Here is a 25,783-nt window from a genome sequence, read left to right as displayed (position 1 = left end):
CGGGCAAACTGCAGCGCACCAGCGTCGGCGTCCCCCACATTGGTACCAGCCTCCTGGACCCAGCACAGGCACGCCCTCTGCATAAGGCTAGCGCAGAGTGCCGCTCGCAGACTCAAAGCGGACACCTCAAAGACCTGCTTCAACTGGATCTCCAGTTTGCGGTCTTGCATGTCTTTTAAGGCAGCAGCTCCAGCTACGGGTATCATGGTCTTCTTCATGACCGCAGAAGCGACCACGTCCACCTTCGGAATCTTCAGCAGGTCCAGAATATCCGATGACAGCAGGTAGCGCTTAACCATAGCACTACCTACCTTTAAACCTGCCTCCGGAGCCTCCCATTCGCAAGTCACTAGTTTGCGGGCCTTCTTAGGCAAAGGGAACGAGGTCGTCGGACCCCATATACCATCGAGGACCAGCTTGACCCCTTCACTATCGGATTCCTCCTGAGAAATCTTAAGGCCCAGAACGTCCAGAACCTGAGGGATGAGCGGACAGAGCTCATCTCGCTTAAACAAGCAGACAACACTGGGATCATCTCCCTCCACCGGAGTAAGGTCCTCCCCATCAGAATCGTTCGTTTCCACCAAATCAGGATTCTGGTCCGAATCCGCATCCGGAACTGGTGCTGCTCCTGACCCCAGACCTGGGGCCGGCACCGACCCCGACACAAGGCTTGGTTCTTGAGGGCCCCTGAGACTGTCATCCCCCGGCCCAGGGTGGTCAACCGGCCTCTGCAGATCGGAGGCGGACCGTCCCTGCTTCAGGGAAGGTTCGGAGGGGTCCCCCGCCCTCCCAGGTCTTTTTAGCGACACTTGCCTCCTTGCTAGAAAGGCCTGATGCATCAATAAGATAAACTTCGGGGAAAACTCCTCCGGGTCTGCCCCCCCATTCGGGGGTTCCTGAGGTACCGAATCTCCAGCCCCCAAGGCCTGAGCCTCTCCCATGGGGGCCAAAACGGGAGGGGAACTCTCCTCCCGCACTGCACGACATGTCACCCCCCCTCGAGGAGGAGGGGCAGACTCCGATAAGCCTTTTAATCCGGAGGCGCAGTCAGGGCAAAAGGAGTCCGAATCCAAAGCCTGCCCGCTTGCCCCACACGTGCGGCAGGCTGGCGATTTGGAGCACAACGCCATGCTGAACCGTGCAGCCACGTGGCAAGAAACAATGTGAGGAGAAGATAGGCCTCAGGCAGTCAGCTGCGCGCGCTGCCGGCCGAGTGGGAAAAAAATAAAAACAAGGCCTCCGTCGCAGTGACCGTGCTGTTCAGCCCAACGGGTACTGAAAACACGGCCCCAATCGGGCACACTTACTGACTCGCCGATTCGGCACACTTACTGACTCTCTTCACCGACAACCCGGGACAGGAAGGAGAATAAAGCTCAGAGGCTCACACGCTCCCCCAACAGCCTCTGCACGGCAGGCCCCCCTGGTGCCGACTCCTTACCTCAGGTGAAAGACGCCAATAGCACTGAAGAGAAAAACTTTTTTTTTTTTTTTTTTTAACAACTTTACTTAACTAACTACTGAAGCCAGCCCAAACAGGGGTCGAGGGAGCAGCTTTGGGGGTAGGAAGACCAGGAGCCCATGGCCTGTACTCCCCGAGTCGGAGCGGACAAAACGCAGTCAGGGGTGTACAACCCCCCGGACGCCCAGCTTCCACTGAGGGATGACCCACAAAGGTGCCTTACACCTCAGGAAGCAGACGAGAAGAAAAATAAAAATACAATTTCTAACTACACTGAAAAAATGACTAAGACTGCAGGAGTGCACCTCTATCGCCTGCTGGAGTCAGAGAAATACTGAGGGACTGCAGGTGGCACTCTTGTATATATAGCAGTGCCCAAAGTTTTGCTCTCTGACTCCACCTGCTGGTAAGGATACACAACCCACTTCTCTGGACTGATCTGGGTATGTTCAGGAACCATAGAACAGTGTTTAATTGGAAGGATGCTGCTCCGGTCGTTACTATGGCAACCCTGAAAGTCATGGCTCCCGATACGGACCATTCCGCTGGCGACCCAAACTACATTGCAGGTGTGGGAATTATGGAAGGAGAGGACGGTGGGTAACAGGAGTTATTTTTATAGTTCCTATATATATATATATACTAACAACAGGTTCCCTCCCGGCAGACAGAAAAAAGCCTTCATTCAGTGGGAACGACTAGGCTTGCAATATCTATAGTATACGGAAGGAAGACACAATGTCTTCCTTCCCTATACTACAGGAGTTACACAGCCTATCAGGTGGGAATGTTTTCCCATATTTCCAGCTTAGACATTTCTTCCATTCAGAACAGGTGGGCCAAGATTTAAGACAAGGCAAGACACAAATGGAAAATTGGTGCGATCAGGCTGATAAACTCCGTAGAGCGATATCACAGGTATAACACTTTATAAATAGGGACCCCATGCAGAAATCGGCATATATGAAAGCATGGGAGGATGATATAGGCAAGGAACTCTCGGAAGCCACCTGGGATTCAGTCTTTCTGTACACCAAGAAGAGTTCCCCCTACACATCCCTAGCTGAAAATAGTTATAAAATACTCTTACGATGGTATTATTCTCCAGCCCGGATTCATAAATTCCATTCATCACAGGATCCCCGTTGCTGGAAGAGTTGTGGTCAAATTGGCACCTTCTACTACATGTGGTGGACCTGCCCAAGGGTCATAGAGTATTGGTCGAATATATCCCACATCATTCAGACCATCACTTGGGAATGGGTGGAAACACCAGAGACTACTCTTTTGAATCTACCCACTGAACTTCCATGAGCTCTGGAAGGTACAGCACGCTTAGTCATACTGGTGGCAAGGTGCGCACTAGCATTACACTGGAGATCTATTGCCCTTCCTTCAACCTCAGAGGTCTGAGTGAGGGTGTCGAGGCTCTGTCATCTATATAAACAGGCTTCAGCGGGTAGGTTGGGGGGACCACAACCCAAATACCAATGGTATCTCATACGCAATTGGCTACAAAGGGACACCAGCGGGAACACGGATGCCTTGCCTTAGGTCTACTGCTTACTAGCAGGTGGTTGAGCTTTCTTTACTTTTTTGAGGCTCTACAGCAGTGGTCCTCAAACCTGTCCTGGAGGGCCACCAGCCAGTCGGGTTTTTGGGATATCCACAATGAATATGCATGAGAGAAAATTAGCATGTTATGGAAGCAGTGCATGCAAATTTTCTCTCATGCATATTGATTGAGGATATCCCAAAAGCCCAACTGGCTGGTGGCCCTCCAGGACAGGTTTGGGGACCCCTGCTCTACAGGGTCTGCAACATTTCTATAACCAATGCTGTTCCATTGCAGTTCTACTCGGGGGGGGGGTTAGTATAGGGGTAATGTAACATGACATTGTCGAGAACGAATATAACTTTTATTTTGTACATGTTATAGACACCATGTTATACAATGTTTTTCAATTTCTGTATTACGAGCTTAAGTTCTCAATAAAAATGTAAATTAAAAAAAAAAAAAAACATAAAATGTAATTATACAATGTTTACTATCAGCTTAATAATATTTGCCTCCATATCTGGCTATGTAAGTTAGCCAGATAAGACTTGTCCGGTTAACTACATTGGGATATTTGGCAGCACAGCTATGCTACTGACTATCCCTATATATGGCGCTACTTAAACAGATAAGTTAAATCTGTTCTATGGCAGGTCTAACTTATCCAGTTAACTTAATGGATAAGCCTGAATATGAGCACTTATTTGGCAACAGTAACCAAATAAGCTTATCCGGCTAAGTAGTGCTGAATATTGGCCTCCCCGGTTTTAATTTGCTCCAAGAATAAACTTTCATTTACTGTTAATGAAGCTTTAGTATACCACATTCACCCTTAAATAATCTATTTGGCCATATTCACTCTTGATTCTGCAGAACATTTTCATACCTTATATGAAGCTGGTTATAGCGAGCTTCACCTGAAGGTTTTTTAATATCTACTGCTATCTTCTTCCATCCTTCCTGTGGATCAAGAAAGTCTGCCAGCTGCCGTAAAACCCCAAAGTTGAGGCACCGGACGTACGTAGAGGGAGAAATGGATTTGCTCATCTTGTGTGCCTAAAAGAACAAATGAAGTCAGCACACGGAACATTTTGAATCATTTCAATCTACAGAACTATCTATTAAGGGGGTAATTTTCAAACACATTTCTGCACAGAAAGCACTGTTTTATGCGCAAAAACGGGTTTGCCTCTTCTGATTTTGGGGTGAATTTACACACACGTCCTGCTTGCACACAAGTTTACCCAGACAATATGGAGGGAGAGGTTTCACTTCCATGTACACTTGATTTTGAAAAAAGTATGAATGTAAATTTACATAGGAAATGCATGTATTCCAGATAGAAGAAGTAACTTACACTGGTACTTCTGATGCAATAAATGCACATATATTCCCTATGACAAATCTGTATAGCCTTGTGTGTATTTGCTGAATAAGTTACCTGTGATGTTATGAAATTTTAGCAGAAAATGTTGTAAGGACAATTTTCATGGGAACAAAAAAAAAAAAAAAAAATCTACACAGGCCATCCAAATAAAAATTGCGTTATTTCAAAATGTATTAAGCGCTTCGCTCAAAGAGGCTACAACGGTTCTCTACACAATTTCTGTCAGCGTGGACATATTTGTTGTGCTTGGTGACTATTAAATAGCTCACACGGGCCAGATGCACCAAAGGGTTTTTCATAATTTACTAAGCCTTTTTCCCCCCATAGATACATAGGAGAGAAAAGCCTTAGTAAAACAGGCTCTTAATCTACAGGCAAAATGTGTATATCTTGTCCACTGAAAGCATAAATACTTTCAAGCAAGAAGTAGCATTGCCATTTCACTACCAGTCCAGTTAGGCTTCTGGGAGATGTTTTAGCACACTAATTAAATACTCTGTGATACAAGCGGATAGGCAGAGATCAGGTATCCATTTTGAGCAGACAGATTGGAAAAGCAGGTAAATAATCATAATTGTCAAATGTTCAGAACAATTCACACAGAGAAAGTAGGGGAAAAAGACCACATTAAAAAAAAAAAGTGTTCTTACTTAGTAACAGAGATAAACATCACAATATATTTCTTGCAGTTAGGAATTATATAAAACATACTCAGCTCCCCCTTTATTTACAAAAAAAAGTGTGTAAAAAATTGGCTTCATCCTATTGTTACTTTCAACTTCAAGCATGCTGCTGCTACTGCTTTACATTTCATATGTTTTCCAAATTCATATGTAGATTACCATCCTGCATAAACCGAGTATCTTCCCCAGATCTTTTCATATGCTATTATTGTATTTAGGGACATTTGTGTTAAGTTTTCTATTAGGATAATCTAATGTACTTGTTTACACCATCAATGGTGGGGATTTCCACAAAGTTGCCATTGTGAATCTTGCTGTATGTACCAATTGATTGCATAGTTTGCATTAAGACATCTAAATTTGAGTCTCCTCAGTGGGAAACAACTTCTTTCCCAGATTTTTCCCTGCCTCATCCTAACACTCTTTCCCAGAAATCTTTAACCCATACACATGTCCAACACACATATAGATAAGCTTCTCCTCACCACGGCTACAACATTGCCTGAAGAAGAGGGGGCATATCTTAGCAAAGATTAGGGAGTACCTACATGTCCTATACAACTTATACCAGCGTTTCTCAACCGATGTGTCGCCAAGCAACAACCGATGTCACGACGACTCCTGGTGTCCCACAACCCGTTATACTTCCCTTTACCTTGTTCCTGCCTCCCGCGGACCAATGGGAAGCCTCCTCCCGTATTCCTGCCCCCGCGGACCAATCAGAAACCTTCTTCCTGCCCCCACGGACCAATCGGAAGTCTTCTTCTTGTCCCCCACCAGCCAATCGGAAGTATTTTTCTTGCCCCCGCCGGCCAATCGGAAGTATTCTTCTTGCCACCGCCGGCCAATCGGAAGCCTCTTCCCTTCTTCCTGCGAATGGGAGGAGGAAGCCGCTGATTAGCCAGTGGGACAGGAAGAAGGCGGGCATCTCACAGCCCGGGGGTGGGGTGGTTTGAGGGGAAGCAGTGTTGCCAACCTCGCTTATTTACCGCGAGATTGGGCTTCTTTTTGTAGTCATTCGCGGTTTTTCCCCCCCGATTCGCGGGTTGCTTTTAATTGGGCTATTTTTTCTGCCAGTCGCGTTTTATTGGGCTTGTTGGGCGGGACTTGTGCTCCGAATCATGTTACAGTGATTAGCTGCTGCTGCTGCGATAAAGCCTGTCCATAGCAGGCGCACCCTATCCCTATAGTGCAGCAGTAAGCCAATCAGAGCAGCGCTGCAAGCCTTGTTGATGCACACGACATGAGCACATTTTGTGGGCAGACCCAGCCAGCACAGCATCCCACGTGGGCGGAACGGGAAGGCCAGCAGCACAGCGTTGGAGCGCAACAGCAAAGGAATCCAGAGTGTGCAGCTACAGCCAGGTATCAGGAGTGAAGGATTTAGTATGTTGGGAGGGGGGAATGAGAGTGTGGGGGCCAGAGATGTGCTTGGAGGGAGATGGGGAGAGGGGAATGAGAGTGTGGGGCCAGAGATGTGCTTAGAGGGGAAGGGGGAGAGGGGAATGAGAGTGTGGGGGCCAGAGATGGGAGGGGAGGGGGAGAGGGGAATGAGAGTGTGGGGGCCAGAGATGTGCGGGGAGGGGGAGAGGGGAATGAGAGTGTGGGGGCCAGAGATGTGCGGGGAGGGGGAGAGGGGAATCAGTGTGTGGGGGGCCAGAGATGTGCGGGGAGGGGGAGAGGGGAATCAGTGCGTGGGGGGCCAGAGATGTGCGGGGAGGGGGAGAGGGGAATCAGTGCGTGGGGGGCCAGAGATGTGCCCAGAGAGGGGAATCAGTGCGTGGGGGGCCAGAGATGTGCCCGGAGAGGGGAATCAGTGCGTGGGGGGCCAGAGATGTGCCCAGAGAGGGGAATCAGTGCGTGGGGGGCCAGAGATGTGCCTGGATGGGGGAATCAGGGGGTGGGGAGGCAGAGATGTGCCTGGATGGGGGAATCGGGTGTGGGGGGGGGCAGAGATGTGCCTGGATGGGGGAATCTGTGGGGGGGGGGCAGAGATGTGCCTGGATGGGGGAATCTGTGGGGGGGGGGGGCAGAGATGTGCCTGGATGGGGGAATCTGTGTGGGGGGGGGCAGAGATGTGCCTGGATGGGGGAATCTGTGTGTGGGGGGGGGGCAGAGATGTGCCTGGATGGGGGAATCCTTAGACCCAGGGGAGTGGGAGCTGGCAAACGATGCATTTCAGCTCATAGTTTCTCGATGGGGGTCAGCCATATCTGGATTTAATAGAAAGCTACGGCAATGCAAAAGTGTCACGGTTCTGCAGTCACAGAAAAGACCCAAGTGTTGGGAATTGATGCTCTCATCCAACAGTGGCAACATATGTTTTCCTTCCCTGGCTGATTGATCAGCAGGATAATTCGGAAGTATGTGAGTCATACCTAGACCTGCTTCTGGTGACTCTGGATTGCCTATGGAGACCATGGTACGCCGACCAACTCCTGGTGGGCAGTGTTGTGAGACTGCTGGTCTGGGAGGACCTCCTCATCGGGGCCGATTGTGTCGGTTTTGTCTTATGGTTTGGCCCTTGAGAGGGCTCATCTGCGGAGGCGTTATTCTCCAGCAGTGATATCCACATTGCTTCGCACTAGATATTTTTCTGTATCTCTGGCTTATATTAGAGTTTCGAGAGTGTTCGAGAACTGGTGCAGGGTGAGATGTTCTCATTCTCTAAGTAGAGATCCCACTGATTTGGGGAATTTTTGCAGGAGGGTTTGGTTAACGGCTTGGCTCTAAAAACCTTGAAGGTGCAGGTAGCAGCTCTTGCATGCTACAGAGGGCGGATTAATGGTGGGCCCTTGTCCTCCCATCCAAATGTGACTTTAAAATGTATGCACAAACGTAAGTTAAAATATGTGCTTAGCTTTTTGCATAGTCTGAGTGCATATTTTCACTTGGGGAAAATCTCATGCTTCTGACATGGAGAGTGGGTGGTGGAGGGTGCTGTGTGTACTGTTTCTGCACACAGACTTATTCTGTGGATGCATTTTGGCAGGGAAGCCTATCCTAAAGCCTCTTGCTCTTTATGGAATGGGTGATCATGTCTGCCTCTGTTCCCCCAGGCGTTCCTGCCAGAGAAGTAATGCTTCTACTGTTGCCAGTAGTCATTCATGCAGAACCCTGCTGTGCCTAGCAGATCAGGAAGCTGGGGATAGCAACAAAGCACTGGCCTTCCATCAGTCACAGCTGCTGCTGCTACCAACACCACCTCCTCTGTCTCCCTGATATCTTAGCTGGGCTGGACTGCAGCTGGAGTTGCTAAAGGGGCCACATGTAGGAACAGGGTTCACTCTGGAGTTTGAAATCCATCTCAATCAAGAGTTCAGCCTTCAGGGCTTCTGTGCATTTCCCTGCATTTGTCACTAATAGGTCATGTCTTCATTACTATGACTTTTTTTTTTAACCTTTTATTTATGCATTTCAGTGATTACAACAAGCATATATTTGATAAATAGGAGATTAAGAAGGCCAATGTTTTTTAAAAAGATAAATCAATTTTGGCAAAAAACATACATAATACTCAAAATAGTGCACTCACAGAGGGATACAAAAAAATAAGCCATTAAAGGTATAGCAACAAAAGAAAAAGCAAAAAGAAATTAACACTGAGCCATAATCCTACTTTACTCTTCATGCAACAAAACCCCCTCAACATTAACTGATCCCCATAGCCCCTCTACCTACCATCCGTGTAGAATCTAAGAAATTCTACAACTTTGAGAGTTACAAAAAAGTGTATGTAATGCTCTGAAATTTATCAAAACATTTGAGAAAACTCAAACTATATTAAAAAAAAAAAAAAAGCCCCAAGAGAACACAACTTCTAAAATGTGTTTACAGTGATCCTGAGGGGTTTTTTTTTTGGGTTTGTTTTTTTTTTACATAAATCTGGAAACACCCAAATCTTTCCCCCCACCCAAAGAATAAAGTATCCTTGCGATGAAAACACAAAATGGAATCTGTATCTTGATCAATAACAAGAGATCAGGAGTGAAGCACTTTTAATGTCCTCCTCAATGGATTTCTCCAGCAAAGCAAAGTCCAGCATCCTGTTCCCAACAGTGGTCAATCCAAGTCACAAGAACCTGGCAAGTACCCAAACATTAAATAAATCTCAAGCAACTATTCCTTACTGATTAATAGCAGTTTATGGATTTATCCTCTAGGGACTTATCCAAACCTTTTTTTAAATCCAGTTACACTAACTGCTGTAACCACATCCTCTGGCAATGAATTCCAGAGCTTAACTATGCACTGAGTGAAAAATAATTTTCTTTGATTTTGTTTTAAATGAGCTACTTCCTAACTTTATGGAATGTCTCCTAGTCCTATTATTTGAGAGTAAATAGCAAATTTACATTAACCTGTTCAAGTCCTTTCATGATTTTATAAACTTTTATCATATCCCCCCCACCTCAGTCAGCCATTCTCCAAGCTGAACAGCCCTAACCTCTCTAGCCTTTCCTCAAAGGGCGGCTGTTCCATGCCCCTTATCATTCTGGTCACCCTTCTCTGCACGTTCTCCATTGCAACTATATCTTTTTTGAGATGTGGCGACCAAAATTGCAGACAGTATTCAAGATGTATTGAGCTACTCAACCCTTCAGGTCTCATGGTGTCCACTATAAAAACAGGAGAAGAGACACTCCAAATATCTGTGAGCACACTATTCTGCTTTGGCTGGAGGGGAGTTGCTGGGAGGCCCGGATTGACAGAAACATCAGTCCTGGAACCAGAGACCAAGCCCTCCAACTCACATGCTTGATACTGCAGCAGGTTGTAGAAACCCAGCCATTGAAAGCTGGTGATTTGCAGGTAACATCCAGGACACAGGGATTGCTTCCCTGACTTTCCCATTTCGTTGTCACCATTCCAGGAAGAAAATAGTTACAAAAGAAAAATTTAAAAAGCTTAGCTTCAGAGCCTGGGATAACATAACTCACTCGTGCTGCAAATACAATAACTTATGTGAGCAGATTTTGTGCATTGGTGGGCAAGGTATATGCACAAAAATGTGCGTAAAAACTTGTGCTGCACTGTGTGTACACAGCTTTAACCTTTTTGATTACAATGGCCCATAGCACTGCTCGGCACTTCCTCCTAGCTCACACCCTCCCTTTCTGTAAATGGAGCTTGCCTCCACTTCTCCAGCCTCCAGCACAGTCCCCATTGACTGTGCTACACAGCCTGCTATTATGGTCCTACAGGCTCTGCTCTGCCTACCTGCTACAAGAGAGGAGGGACCAGAAGTGATCCATGCTACTGGATTTCTCTGAGGCTTAAAAAAACAAAATTGAGCTCTGGTGGAGACTGCACACATCATTGCTGTGGCCAAGACTGGGGAGAGCCATTGACCCAAAGTAGCACAGCTCCAGATGGAATCCTACTTTCCCACGTGGAGCCAGTGCAGTCAGGGCCAGTGCAAGTATATTAGGCACTCTAGACCAGTGGTTCTCAACCTCTTTTCAGCCAGGACACACTTGACAGATGGTTCTCACATGCATGACACACTGAACATGTGACCATCACGGGGCTATATGTAAACATACACTCTGCATCCACGGGAACCCCCTTGACCTCCAACAATGGATGCAGAGCAGAACTAGGGCATTACCCATAGAACTCACCATGCAAAAAAGATTTTCTGGTTCTGATGACATCTCAGTAAAAGCAAAACAAACTCCCTTTACTACCAGGCACAATAGCCCTCCTTATGAAAAGGCAATAATTTACCACTAATGCATATCCTATTGAGAAGACACAACAAATAAGATTGATACAATTGCCTACATGCTAGTAAAATACCTCACCTCGGTCACACACACAGAACAGACCTTCACCAAATACAGAAAAACCACAAATTATAAATATGGAGACAGAAACTGGAATGGAAAACCAAAAAAGCCACTCTGCATGAATGCAAACCTGGAGAAATGGAAAGAGAAATATAGCACCTAACACAGTCCCAGGATCTGCAATAATGCACAGAAACTAATCTGCACAAAGTTACACCTGCATTATGGAACACATAACAACCCTATCTATGAAAAGGCAACACTACAAATATTAAATCAAGTCCTAAACACTAATACACCTCCTATTAGGAAAACAGAACAAGCCAAGCCGCTATATATCCCCACACAGAAATAACTGTAAAACTATATTAATAAATGTTTCAAAACAGCTGATGAACAGAATAACGTCAAACAATTAAACTCATAAAAAGTATTAAAAATTGTCCAAATATCAATAAAATATTTCAAGACAGCAGACACATCACATAATACACAATAATTAAAATGGCAGTCAATCAAGAAAAATAAACTTAAAATGCCACCTTTACTTACCCTCTCCAGCAGCTCTCCTACTCCTTTCCCTTGAAAGCACATACCAGGAGCAGCAGCGGCTGCTGAAGCTCTGTCCTCACGGTCCTCTTCTTTAGGGCCCACAAGTCACACAGACACACTAAACCCTACGACCAATCTCTGACTCACATACACCCCAGTCACCTCCCTGCCCAGACTCACACACGCTTGGCTTAGAGCCCCAAAGCTGTGTTCCCTTTTAATTTCGCAGTGGCAGATTTCCCAGTGCTGCCTTCTCAGCCACACTGAAGCAGCAAACGTTTTTTAGAAAAATATGCCACAGCACTCAAGCATTTCTTCTGGCTGTCGGGATATTCCTAGGCTCCCGTGGCCCCCCATCTGCCTGCTTTTATGGCTGCTGGGAGCTCCAATTGCCCCATCTGTAATCAGCATGGCTGTGCACCACTATTACTTTAATCGCGGCTTTTCCGCACTCACGGTTGCATCAGTGGGGGCAATTCCCGGAACAACCGACCTCTTTGTGCTTGCGACTCACTGCCGCTTTGGGGAGTCCCTACTCTATCGCGGTTCCCTGCTGCTTTGGAAGCGGGAGATCCTGGCGCGGCTGGCCTCTTTTCTTTGTGGCTCGCCGCTGTGTTTAATTTCAGCACTTCCACGTGGCGGTCACAGGATCGGGCTTCTTCGCCACCACGGGCCTGGACACTGCCACTCCTCCCATCCCCCTCAAACCACCCCACCCCCAGGCTGTGAGATGCCCCCTTCCCTTCTTCCTGCCCCACCGGCCAATCGGCGGCTTCCTTCTCCCACTGGCAGGAAAAGGGAGGAGGCTTCCGATTGGCCCGCGGGGGCACGAAGAAGGGAGGAGGTTTCTCATTGGCCTGCCGGAGCAGGTAAAAGGTAAAGGGAAGTATAACTGGGGCTTTGGGACACCCGGATCCTGTGTCAAAACACATCAGTTGAGAACCACTGCTCTAGATGAACCTCAGTCTTCCACCTCCTACCTGGGTCCTGTCCACGTCACACACAATTAAAAATTATGCATTTGTAATAGATTTTGCATGTAAAAGAACAGTACAATCTTCTGAAATAAAAATATCACAGCAAGTGCACTATGTTTATATGCACTACTGCAAAAAGACACTTGAAATTTATGTGGCAGAGTGGCCAGCTCTGGTTCTTGAGCCACAACAGGTCTGGTTTCAGGATTTACGCAGTGAATATTCTTGAAGTATATTTGAATACAGTGGAGTCAGTGCATACAAATCTATATCATGCATATTCATTGTGGATAACCTGAAAACCAGACCTTTTTTAGCTCAAGGATTGGAGTTGGCCACCACTGCTATATAAACATGTTGGATGTGGACAGGCCCTTAGAAATTCATGCGTTAATGGAATTACAATTACAATATAGTAGTCCTTCCATGCTAAAAATATCACTAATTGCCAACATTCAAAAAGTAACAACCCTACGTATGAAAAGGCAACCCTCCAAATATTACATCAGAACCTAGAACCTCAATACATCTCCTATTAGGAAAAGAGAACAAGCTGGACTGTGACAGATCCTACAAAGACACTAATGCTAGCAGAATCTCAGTCTCTCATGCAGAACACAGGCAGACATCTGCCAAATACAGAATAGAGAGACAATAAATCATTCATGCCCGACCAGTCCAAACAAGTGGGTTATATCCTCCTGCCAGCAGCTTTAGACAAAGCTGATTTTAATTTCACCTGTAAAGTTCTAGTGCTGCCTTCAGCTCTTTAGTATTTCTCTCCAGTAGATCGTGCAGATGTGATGCTCGCTTGGTAGGGCAGGCAGCAAGAGCTACGCACACGGCTCGTAGGGAAACAGTCTTCGTGCTGATTTTCTGCATGCAATAGGCTTCTAAGGCAATAGTCTTCGGAATGATTTCCCTGGTAGAGCAAGAGCGTACAAACATAAGTTGGCATCCTACCACAAGCAAAACTAGGTAGATTCCCCAATTCAAAACCCTGGCCTCCATGGAGGAAGGCAGCACTATAATGCATTTGAAATAGGGCCTGCTCAGTGTCCTTCCTCCCTTTTCCCCTAATCCCCCCCCCCCCCCCCCCCCCCCCCCCCAAACTAATCAAATTTTTTTTGTTTTGTAACTTCTGCTCAGGAGGTGAAGTTGTGCGCGCTGGCTGGTTGCCGGCACACACTTCACTGGGACAGTGTCTAATAGAGCTGCCCTGGCCGGCCCCCGGCCTGACCCTTTTAAGAAACCCTGCACTTCCACGCGTACCAGGAGATATGCGCATGGCCAGACTGCTCTGGAAATGCGCTTGGCATGAGCGTGGCCTGGCCATGTGCATATCTCCCAGGATTTGCGCGCACCGGGCTTTTAAAATCGGCCCTTAAGTTTGTATTGAGGCAGTGGAGTCCTTTTCTAATTCTTTATTCATGGTCTTTGCAGATGGATATAGACATTTTCAGGTTCATTACCCTCCTACTCTTCCAGAAACTATAAACTCCACACAATGTTCCATTGATCTGAGAGTACTCATAGGGAAGGTACAAGCCTCTAAGTGAGTCTGGAACAGCTGTCTTCTGGCATGCTTAGTTAGTATTTTGAGTTCCTAGGGTTCACTAGGAAGACCAACATAATTTGAGATTCTCAGCTCATTTCTGTTAGGGTTGGCTGTCTGGACTCAGGGAACACCATCCATGGAGTGCCACGAGACAGCAGGTCAGGACTAGGGCCAATCTTCAACTCGTCAGCCCATTCCCCACAGATTGAGCCCTTGGGATCTGGGGACCAGTGGGGCTTGGCTGTGGCACTGGTACATTTTGGTGAGTGCTGGCGAGGGCAGGAGCTGATACTGGAACAGAGTGCCGGTAAGGGCTGGAACCGAGGCTTGGGTGCAGGCAAGGACTGGAGCAGGACATGGGCAGGCCAAAATGAGGATGTATGGACAAGGTGCAAAGAGCAGGAGCGATGACCATTTGCTCCTGGCTTAATCTGCTTTGTTTAGAAATGGTGTCTGCCATCCCTGACATTAATTTGGCCTGGCCCATGGCTGCTGTCGCTAATTGTAAACAGTGGCGATCAGGGCAGAAGTGAATGGGCATCTCCCCCTGCCCTTTGCATTTCAGGATCCCTCTATGGATGGGGTAAGTTGGGGCCAGGGAGGTACCCAACCCCAGCAATTTTTTCAGGGGTGGGAGGCCTGGCTCAACCTAGCTGAGTAGGTCCCAAATCCCAAAGTTATTTTCGCAGGGCAAGAGGGGGTCCAGGAAGGCCCCGTGACTTTCTTGAGAGGTGAGGGGGATTAGAGGGCCTTCGGGAGGCTGTTTTTTGTTTTTTTTTTTAACAATGAAACTTTCAGATATTTTCATACCAGGCCAGTTTTGGTTCATTCCAAAAATGGCACTTTTTGGTTGGATGTGCTGTTTAAAATGAATGCACATCCCTAATTTTGTAGAATGAATTATCTCCACAACTTGAATGCTCCGATAGTTATAAAGTCCAGTAACATTTCAGTAGTATATGGTTCTAGGAGCCTTGTTAGTCACCTAGAAAAAGGGATACTCTGTAGGTTGTAATACTATTAATTGGACCAATATAAAAAGGTCCAAAAACACTGTGGTACTTAAACTTTCAAGACACCATAGGTCCCTGTTTCAGATTTGAAAAGGGCCATGTATGGTCTTGAAAGTTCATATTCTACATCACATTGGAATTATTTTTCCATTAGTTCAATAAAAGGTATCACAATCAAGAATCTACATATTTTTATGCCAACCTATGTCTCTTGTCAATTAAAAAAGGGCTTTCTTTAAATCAGCAATATGAACTTGTTAGATTACATACAAGATGTTCCTAAAGGATAGGATTCTGAGAATGTACGGTCTTCTATTGTTCAGAATGCATTTTCCAAATTTTTCCTCTGGATGGACATATGGGCTTCACTATTTTTCTTTGTAATCCTGGTGGAAATTGCTAATTTCTTGATTATTCTGTGTTGTAATAATTAACAGCTAGAAAGCTCTAATAAGTCTCTAGAAATAGAAAATCTTTGAGACATAGGTGCCTCAAATCACAGGCTACATGCTAATATGTTAATAAAAAATATAATATTTAATAAGAAAACAGCAAATATGACACCACACCAGAAAGCGATGCACAGCAGTGCATCATTTCACATTTCTTCTTTCTTAGGGGGCATGTCATTTACATGCTTATATTTGCTTTTTGTTTGTTTTTTAATTAAGTACTGCATTTTACTTAGCACTTCTGAGCATGAGCCTTGGTTTGAAGCACTTAACTTGGATTATTATATTGCATCTTCCTGTGAATTGCATGTAGTCTATAGTTGTATATTAGGGAAACATCCATTTACTAAAATGAGGTTTTGCATCATTGAAGATGCAGAGATTTATTTCCTATTGGAAGTTTTAGTACTGAAAATGTTATTCACTGTGACAGTGATGTCTTTGAACTTTATCATGTTATGTCTTTTTACAAATGACTACATTCCTCTTTCTTTTTCAGATTATAATTGCAAAATGGAAGGGGATGTTAACCATCCAAGCTGTTTTCACTCTCTTGGTTATCTTAATGATCACATTGGCTTTTGTGGGAGTATAAAAAATAGCCCAAGTGATTTTGTGGTAACAGAAATTGATATGTTTGGACAGTCTGTCAGAGAAAATGTTACTGATTCCTTACTTGACTTTGATGAACTGCCTGACGAACAAAATAGCTTGTGCCAGCACAAGAAACTGAAGACGGTTCCTGAGGAGTCTTCCTTGGAAGAAGAACATTTTCAGAGATGGAAAGGATTTGTCAACAGAACAAATCCTTCAAGACAATATATGATTCTTGATACAGATATTGTGGCGGGAACTAATGATGAGTGTGGGCCTGAGGAAACCGATATCCTGAGCTCTTTGTTAGCAGTACCCATCTTGGAATCACTAACTGAGTTTGCTTGTTCTGTAAAAAGCGAATTGTGCTCTAAAATGGAGGCTGCCACTCCCCAAATTGAATTTTCACTGGGATCGTTCATAGATAAAGGCCAGAGGGCCATAATCCACAGTGCCATCCAACAAACCTTCCCTTTTCTTATCACCGCTACACGGAACACAGAAGTTATTGTTAAACCAAATCTTGATTACAGAGAGCTCTGCCAACTGGTGTCTGAAGAAGAAGCGGGAAACTTTTTCAAATACTTGGATGCAAAACTTGCAAATTCAAAGTTTACCTTTAAACCAGATATGAACAAGGAGCACAGGAAAGCTGTCCACCACTTTCTCAGCAAGAAATTTGGGAAACTTGTGGAAACAAAGACGTTCTCTAAGGAAGACTCTGGTCAGCAAAATACAATAATTACGGCAAGGTTTCGCGCGAAAATTGGTTCACGCAAAAGAAGGTGCAGAGCTGATTGCCTAGATACGATAGACACATACACAGGTGAATATGTAGTGCCTTGTATTTCAGCATATTTCAGACTGATACAAAACGAGCTAATTAGTTTAATGGATGGTATTTCCTTGCTTTAGGAAATACATTAAACAGCAGAGTTAATGGCCTTTAAAAATGCCTTTTACTTTGAAACCCTCTTCCTCTCTCCCATCCCTCAACACTTTATTTCACTGGTTCACATCTTCCACTGGAAGTTGTCCTTTACTTTATCCTACCTGTTTCCTTGTTCTCACTGCTTACTTGAGATGCTGCGATATAGGGCCGGATTTTAAAAGGGTTACGCACATAAGGTACATGCGTAACCGTTTTAAAAGTCCCTGCTCGCACCGAGCCTATTTTGCATAGACTCGGCGGCGCGCGTAAGCCCCGGGGCTTGCAAAAAGGGGCAGTCGGGGGCGTGGCCAGGGGCATGTTCGGGGGTGTGTGGGCGGTCCGGGGGCATGGCCGAGTACCCCGACACAGCGACCTGTGTTGGGGCCTGCCGCACCAGCAGACAGCCGGCGTGCGTAAGTTACTACTGCCTGGAGGCAGTAGTAACATTTCGAATAAAGGTAGGATGGGGTCTAGATAGGGCCGGGGGAAGGGAGGGGAAGATGCGGGGGGGTGGAAGGAAAGTTTCCTCCAAGGCCGCTCCGATTTCGGAGCGGCCTTGGAGGGAACTTTTGTTTGCGCCTGGTGCGCGAACAAAAGTACGCGTGCACGTAGATTTATAAAATCTACCCCATAGTGATTTTTTTCAGGGCAGGTGTAAGGCTTGATGGCCTATGCTGCCAACGAACAAAAACAAATATATAACAAGTAGAAAACATTTGTCTATCCTGTCACTTATACTTCAGTGGTTTTTCTCACTAACTTTGAATTACTTTTGTTGCAGCTTTTACACTACGAAAAGAAAACCTGGAAACTTTAGAAGCAATCTGCTGTTTGTCCTCTGAACTTGGTGTGCTTCCTTCAGACTTCAGCTATGCAGGCATTAAAGACAAAAAGGCCATTACATATCAAACTATGGTTGTCAAGAAAGTAAGCTCCACGAGGTAGAAAAACATTAATTTAAGTAGGCATTTAAATATAACTCATTAAGAGATACCGATTACCTACCAGCAATATTTCATAGACCATGCATTAACTGGTTTAAAAATCTATCTGATTACACACTAGGTGCAACCTGTAGTGCACACATTTGTAGAAAAGCTTTTACAAATACCAAATACTTTATTAAATTTGCATTGTGGGATCTTCTGCTACCTGGTCAGCTAGTACTGGGGATGCTGCAAAGGCAAAATGTACAGTCATAGGGGGTGGAGGGGAGACAGAGAGGAAGGGAATCATAGTCATTGTGTAATGGCAACACCTAATATGACCAAATTTAGGGCCTATGATTGCAGGGTTTTCAAAAGAAACCTTGAGGACAATATTGAAATGCTATTTGCCAGATAATTAGGACATATTCAGCTAACTGATAACTGCTGAATTTCCGGATATGCTCAGCGACCACCACTTAGCCGGATAAGTCACTTATCCAGCTAAGTAGATAGCGGGATAGGCAATGGGTGGATTAGGGTGACACTGCTTATCTGGTTAACTTAACCGGTTAAGTGCTTATATTCAGACTAAGCCAAATATAACTTATCCAGCTAAGCAGAAACATATACATGGATATTCAGTAGCATAGCCGTGCTGCACAATATCCCATTTAAGTTAACTGGATAAGTCTTAAAAGCTTAAATATTTAATTTTGAGTATTGGTTCCTTGTGCCTTATTCCTGGCCAAGGACTATCCCTGCAACTTGGACTTTGGCTGAAGTGGGAAGGGGATATAAAACAGGTAAAAAAAAAAAAAAAAAAAAAAATCCACAGTTACAATTGAAGCCTCATGGCACCAGATTACAGCGCTGATTAAGCTGAAAGCCCAAAAGAGCCTTAGGAAATTTCCAGATTAAAAAAATATATATTTATCATATATATCCAATTTTCATCTGTAATATGCTTTGCCTCAAACACAATGCATCTTCCATCTTGTGAATCAAAATTTGCATTTTCAGTTTTTACATATTTTATTTTTTAAAATATCCAGGAAAAGATTAGAAAGCCATTGGTTTGGGAAAAAGAGTCTGAAGCTTTCTACCACCAAGAGGATGTCATCATTTGTTTTTCTTCCAAGTCTGTAGTTGGTTTATAACCATGCTGTATATTCATGAATTAGCAATTCAGTACAGCTAGCTCTTTCATGCTTTGTGCTTCTTTACAAGCAAAGATCTTCTGAGTGTTGAAGAAAAACACAGAACTTCAGGAGAATAATGCACTGGTGTGCTGACTATCTAGTACAGATTAAAATAGTCCTAGTGCAGAAGAAACAGAACACCCTACTCAGCTGTGGACAATGAAACAATCTATGTACGAGGAAAAAACAATATTTATGCAATACATGGGGTCTCCTAGGAAAAGCAGGATGGCAGTCCTTGAACATGGCTGACATCATCAAATGGAGCCCAGCATGGAAGTTTGACTTCAAAGTTCCTGAAAACTTTGGACATGCCGTACTGGGCATGAGCAGTCGTGTTATATCTCTGCTGGTCAAAGTGGGGCCCCTTCAATCTCATCTATTCCATGGAACCCAGTTGTCACTTACTTTCTGTCTCCTGTTAGGGAATCGTTGCTTTCTAAGAGCACAGGGTTTGTCCTCCACAGGGCTCCACACTCCTTTAGCCACTTTTAGGTAGATTTTTGGGCATTTTGTAGGATTTTGTTTTTCTGTGGCTGCATGGTGCACCAGAATTGGTGGCATCGGTCACATCATTGACTTGTTTAATTTTGCTGCTTTAATTTTCCGATTGATACCCTAGAAGGAAAAGAATCCAGCAGTTTCAAAAAGTGCCCCCTATGCAAAAGGGTCATGACTATCACGGATCCCTATGATAGATGTGTCCTTTACCTGGAGGCTGACCACAATATCCAAGGGTGCAAACTCTGTGCAACCATAATCATAGAGGGTGGTGTTCCCAGCTTGATCTGATGGAAAAGCACTTTGAGTGAGTATAGGCAGTATGGCCCATCAATATTGAGAGACTGGAGTTGTACAGTTTGCTAGTGGTGCATCAACATTGGGAAGACATCTATCCTCCTCAACATCGAGCGGCATTGAGAAGACATCTATCCTCCTCAACATCGAGCGGCATACAGGACCAGGGAGACAGGCTGTCGACTGCCTCCTCCCACCTGAAGAGAGCAAAAGGTTCAGCCTGTTTGGTACCATCATCACAGAACTCTGATGACACACATTGGGTAAAGGCCAAGAAGCATCGACATCAGTCTCCGTCAGTGCGTGATGCTGAGAGTGAGGCCATGCTGGCAGAGGGTCTTGAATCCCAAGGAGGAGAGCTCATCCTCCATGCAATCTTGAAACTTGCATCAGTCTCAGAGGGTCCAGGTGTTGGCTGCTGAGATATCTCTTGTGTCCCCAGATATATCTCTTGTGTCCCCAGAAGACATGGCCTTCTCCCCCTTCCTCCAAGGCCATGGCCTTGGCAGTTTTTGAGGAAGAGCTGGATAGAAAAGTCCAGCAGGCAATTGATCATAAGGTGCAGAGTATTGGTACATCAACATTGACTGTGTCAGTGTTTCTGCAGATGGATGTCCAGCCCCTGCTGGAATCCTTGCTGGCTCCTAGTGGGAGAGCTTCAGTTCCAGTTTGTGGAGGGGAATTGAAATTGGGAGTTGCTACTCCGATGATAATCTCCAGCCTGTTGGGGAGAAAACTTCACTGAATTGCAGAAGTTCATTGGGTATAGGCTCCAAAATACTGGTGCTGCCCTCTTCAAGGCCTTGGCTGCTAGCCAGGGATAGCCAAGTTCATATCACCTTCACTGATTTTTGTTAGGAAAATGATGGATACCATTCCATTTATATTGCAGAAGGAGAAAAGAGTCCACAGCAAAAATGTTTGAACTTCTCTAGTTTGTGGATCCCTCAAAGGATATTGTGACTGTGTCTGTCCATGAGATCCTTCAGTAAGTGCAGATGAGAACCTTTCTGTGGCTCTAGTTGATAAAGAGGCAGATGAGTTATATTGTGTCCAGAAGACTTATGAATTCAGGAAGTAACTGTTCCCTCACCAATTGGTGATGATTGAATCCATTCTTAAGAAGGCCAAGAGGTTCAGAACCCATTCTAGGGAGGGATTTTCATGCCCTGAACTTGCTTGAGAGAAATATTTTAAGCAACTATGCTCAGTGTACGCATAGCATCCTATCAGCTTTTAATGCAGAACATACTGAAATGTGTGACAGAAATGGTAGAGCAGCTTCCTCAAAAGTAGCATGACACCTTGGAGTCACTGATGGACAAGTATAAGGATTGTGGTCCTTTGTTTTGAAACGGCATTGAGAGTCTCTACAGTATATCTTGGCACCTGTAGACTTGACTGGCTGCAGCCCTCGGACCTCTGTCCCGATGTCCAGGAAAAACTCACTGTTGTGCTTTGCAATGGAGAGAGTCCTTTTGGAAATAATATCAAGGAAGTGGTGGCTCAGATTAAAGACCACTGTGTGATTCTTCAGACCCTCTCCACTACCACTCCAGACCCACCTTCCTCAACAAGGAGGCTTAAAGCTTGGCCAATCTGTTCTGAGGAGTCTTTGAGCTAAACCCAATTCCATCCCCACTTAGGCCCATTATTTTGGTTCCAGGATGCCCCTAAAAAAAAAAAACCCTCAGAAAATTTGAAAATGGCTTGTTGCCACCAAAAACAATTTTTTTCTGTTGGCACTGTTTTGAGGTTTCTTTCCCCTTTATTCTTTTGGGCCACTCTGCTTTGAGGAATTCTCCATATGTGAGGACTGCCATCTTGCTTGTTCTTAGAGAAAGCGGAGTTGCTTGTCTGTAAGAGGTATTCTCCGTGGACAGCAAGATGTCATTCCTCACAAAACCCATGTGCCTCCTCTTGGCATTGGTTTCTGTAGGTACAAGCTGAACGATGGACTGAAGGGGCTCCCGTAGAGAGGTATAGCAAAGTGCACATGCCCAATAGGGCATGTTCAAAATTTCTAGAAACTCTGAAGTCAAACTTCCGTGCCGGGCTCCATCTGATGGTGTCATCCATTTGTGAGGCCTGACATCCTGCTGTCCTTGGAGAATAGCTCTTACAGGTAAGCAACTCTGCTTTCCTGTTCTGGCCACATTTTGTTGAACTCTTTTGGTTTGTTCAAAGTTTCTGTTCTTACTCCTGCATAGATCGTACCTGTGTCTGGCACCTTTAATGTAGTTTCTATTAAACACTAACACATTTGTATCTTTGGTTGATGCCATCTGGTTGCCATTGCCATAGATTCTGTTCCTTTTGATTGTATTAATAAGTTGAAAGGCAGAAATAATTGTGATAAAATGTGCTGTTTATCCCCAAAATATCTTTATTCATGTTTACCTAAATCTGAAATTCTTAAACATTGTTTTTAAGAGTGCAAAACAGAAAAGAAGCAGCTTGCAAAATTAGTTTGAAAAGGAGTAATCTATGGGTTCATTATTTTTATAGTAATAAAAAGAAGTTACATGCAGTCTCGTCATACTGCGTACCTGCAGGATCTCATGGCTTGTAATCTGTGCAGGATGAAAGAAGTAGAAAGTAGAATTGAGAAAAACAGATTGAAAGTGTACAACATCCGGTCTGCACATCAGCACCTTCGACTGGGTCAGTTGAAAGGAAACCTCTTTGACATAAGAGTGAGAGATCTGAAAACCCAGAGGGGAGACTCATCTGCAGACATTAAAGGAAGAATTTGTGAGGCAGCTGAGAACATTAAGGTGACAAACTGTGCATGCAAACAAATATCTGTGAACCAGAGACTGTTTATTTTTATGTTTAAACCAGGGTTTCTCAAACATGTCCTCAGAATATTCCAGCCCATGGGTCCCCAAGCTTTTCAAGGGAAGGGCCAAATAGGATATTTCAAATCCTGGTATGAGCCAGACGTTTTTGATTGAGGGATGCCTCCACCCCATTAGAGTTTGCTGACTTGGGGGAGGGGTGTGACAGCATGACTGGCCCTTTTGTTGATCTGAAATGCTGGGGAAAGGAAGATGGTAGGGGGCAGATAAAGTGTATCATCTCGATTTCTCAGAAGTTGACCACTCGACCACACTCCTGGGAATGCTACCCCCAACCTTCCCCTACATCTGCCCTTTGAGGTAGGAAGGTTTTCAGGTACATGTATGTGTAGACCTCTCTTCCCCCTATCAAGTCATCCCTCTGCCCCTCCCCTCCCTCTCACTCCTCTCCTTTCATCCTCTCTCATCATTCTGTCTGCACTTCTAATATACAAGTAAGTTCTCTATATGACGCTTTCCCTGTGCAAACAATTTAGTATCATTATTATTTTTCTTTTTATTGCTCTTTAATTTGTTGTCCCTCCTCCCCCCCTTTTTTTCTTCCCCCTTTTTTTATATTTTGATTCATCGGTATAAGAGCTTTCCAGTGAAATTTGTAATCTGAGGATTTCACTGTTTGGATCTGAGAGAGTCATTCTTTTCTGATCACAAGCAGCCTCACTGCAGGTACATGTGTGTCACATGAACTTTGTTGCATATGTTGTCAGACAACATCTGTAGAACTTTCCAAAAGGAGCTTCTGAACATGATTGGTGAAGGGCCCACATGACCGTGGACCAACTGTCATTCAGTTTTTTGATTTTTGTCTGGACCTTTTGTTTTTGTAGTTCTTCATGCGGAGAATAATTTTTTTGGGATATTTTCTAATTTTCTGTTTAATTTCCCCTTTTAGTGTCATTAGTTAGGTATTTAATCCATTTTTTAGGTTTAAAAAAAATGTTAGCTACCATAGTAATCACTTTGCATTGAGCGCAGCAGCCCTCTGCTTTACCTAACCCTGTCGAGTTGGATCTCTTTCTCGTTAGAGGGGTTTTTTCCCCCTCTTTTTGAAGATCTCACCTGAAGAACATTTTCTCATCTGCTGTTTTCCTTTTGAAGATGCCATCAAAACAGGCCAGTGTCTTCAAGAAGTTTTCTCGATGCTTTTACATGACGTCTATTGCAAGGAGCACTGTCACTGCCTTGGGTCAACATCTCCAGTTGTGGCATTTACTCAAGGATTGGCTTCATGCGGTTTGGGTCTAGCAAAACAGATTTCGTACCTAATTGGCATATCCAACCAAACCATGCTTTAGTCTGACCCCAAGGATTGGGAGAAAGAAGATCCAGGCAACCATGTTGAATTCTTCTGGTGGTCGTACTATGTCCAAGTAGTACTCAGCTGCTTTGATGCCTTGGTAAAAGGCTAAGGGCCCGAGCATGCCTTTATCTTTCTGTCCTTTCTCAGCTACTTCTAATGGCTCAAAGCATAGGTCAAAGAAGTTACCAGTTTTCTGAAGCAGCCAGGCCTCACCTGGCCTCACATATAGGACTCAAGCCACTTGCTTTTGGTAGCAGTCCCTTCAGCCCACAGAGTCAGTGAGCTCCAAATCCAGCTTACACAAAATTTCTTCAGAACGAAGGTACAGTTTCACACCTATTCTAAAGTGGTGCTGAACTTCCAGTTTAACCAGTCAATCATTTCTCCACCATTTTTTCCTTTACCTATGTGGCCTTAAGGGAGACACTGCACTTTATACTCTGGATTTCACCAGAGCTGTGACCTTCAGGGTTAATTTTGAAGCAGCTCGCATAACAAATATGCACATGAGTTGCACCAATTTTGAAAGCAAACCTGTACACATATGTGCATACTTTCTTTTGAAAATTATCCAACTGAAACTCCCTGCACACAATTACACTTGCTAAATTGTGCAGAAACATTTTTAGAGAAATTTTACACACACTTTTGAAAATGCCTCCACTTAGTCCAGATAAACTTACCTGCAAGCATGTCATACACATGTGGTTACCAGTGTGTCAGGCAGGCAATTTTATAACGGGCTATTTCTGTGGGTAAAGCGCTGTTTTAGAAAATGACTCTGTGTGATGTGAATTAAAACCCTCAGAACGTTCACTCGGCTTTTTGTTTCTTTTGATTGACACAGGCCTGGAGTTCCTGTAGAGAAACAAACCCTCATTGGTCTATTTTTAAAAGCCTTGCGTGCACCGTAACCAGACGATATGCGCGTCTCGGCCCCCACACACGCCTCGTGGATTTTAAAAGGCCTGCGGCAACGCGCTTATCTCCTGTACGTGCGCAGAAATATTTTTGCCAAAAAGGGATGGGGCATGAATTCAGCGCATAAGTATTTGCGCGCAGCAGGGTCCCTTACTGCGTAACTTTACGTCTTCTATGTATGATGCGTAAGTACTAAAAAAAAAAACCAAAAACAAAACAGAGGCTGTTTAGCAATATTTAGGGAGTCTGGGCTACCAGGGTCAAAGGTAGGCAAACCAGCGGGGGGAGGGGGGGTTAGGAAGGCCGATTGGGAAAATAGGTTCTAGCATCGGCGCACGTATCTATTGAAATTCCCCCCACTTACGCAGTCAAAGCAGCATTTGTGCACGAATGCGCGCATCCATATAAACTGGGGTGCACATGTACCCGCGTCTAAGCTATTTTATAATATAAGCACATCAAGTAGATAAGGGAGCCCTGACCGACGTGCCGCAAATGCGCAGTAGAGAGCAGCTCTACCGCGCATGCGCGCACGTCGGCCGGAGCGGAGCGTGCCCGAAAAAAAAAATGGCACCTGCTCCTTAGGAGCAGGAGCAGCGGTGGCGGCCAGGAGCGGGAGGAGCAGTAGCCGCAGCGGCGATGATGAGCGGGAGGGAGGGGCGGTGGTGACGCGCGCGACGGACGGACAGACACCCCCTGTCTGCCGGTTGTGAGCAGGAGCGGTGGCGACGAGCGCAAGGGACGGACGGAAGGACACCCCCTGTCTGCTGGTTGTGGATGAGCTGAAAGGGGAGGGGATTGAGAGAGGAGAGA

At 45.0% G+C, this 25,783-nt stretch overlaps 2 protein-coding genes across 10 annotated transcripts in view; one reads left to right on the top strand and one right to left on the bottom strand.

Moving 5' to 3' along the window:
- Nucleotides 1–5,864, bottom strand: part of IRAK4 (interleukin 1 receptor associated kinase 4) — a 92,077-nt gene extending 86,213 nt beyond the window's left edge. For 6 of the 7 annotated variants that reach the window (XR_003858553.1, XM_029615192.1, XM_029615191.1 and 3 more), the window contains exons 1-2: nucleotides 5,642–5,769; nucleotides 3,910–4,079 (exon numbers count right to left, since the gene is read on the bottom strand). Coding sequence is in view for 6 of the 7 variants with exons in the window: in XM_029615192.1 (XP_029471052.1) it covers nucleotides 3,910–4,070 (161 nt within the window). In the remaining variant the exon portion in view is untranslated. Of the gene's footprint in view, nucleotides 1–3,909; nucleotides 4,080–5,641 lie in introns of all 7 variants that reach the window. The other variant, XM_029615193.1, reaches the window with a different exon arrangement.
- Nucleotides 5,865–6,402: 538 nt separating this feature from the next.
- Nucleotides 6,403–25,783, top strand: part of PUS7L (pseudouridine synthase 7 like) — a 56,441-nt gene continuing 37,060 nt past the window's right edge. For 2 of the 3 annotated variants that reach the window (XM_029615350.1, XM_029615349.1), the window contains exons 1-4: nucleotides 6,403–6,458; nucleotides 15,937–16,857; nucleotides 17,744–17,903; nucleotides 22,470–22,665. In XM_029615350.1, the coding sequence (XP_029471210.1) occupies nucleotides 15,951–16,857; nucleotides 17,744–17,903; nucleotides 22,470–22,665 (1,263 nt within the window). In that variant the 5' untranslated portion in view covers nucleotides 6,403–6,458; nucleotides 15,937–15,950. The remainder of the gene's footprint in view (nucleotides 6,459–15,936; nucleotides 16,858–17,743; nucleotides 17,904–22,469; nucleotides 22,666–25,783) is intronic. The other variant, XM_029615351.1, reaches the window with a different exon arrangement.

The sequence above is a fragment of the Rhinatrema bivittatum genome, chromosome 9 (genome assembly GCF_901001135.1).
Source record: "Rhinatrema bivittatum chromosome 9, aRhiBiv1.1, whole genome shotgun sequence".
Classification (NCBI taxonomy): Eukaryota; Metazoa; Chordata; class Amphibia; order Gymnophiona; family Rhinatrematidae; genus Rhinatrema; species Rhinatrema bivittatum.
Note: the sequence above shows the minus strand (reverse complement) of the source record. Positions and strands in the feature narration are given on the sequence as shown.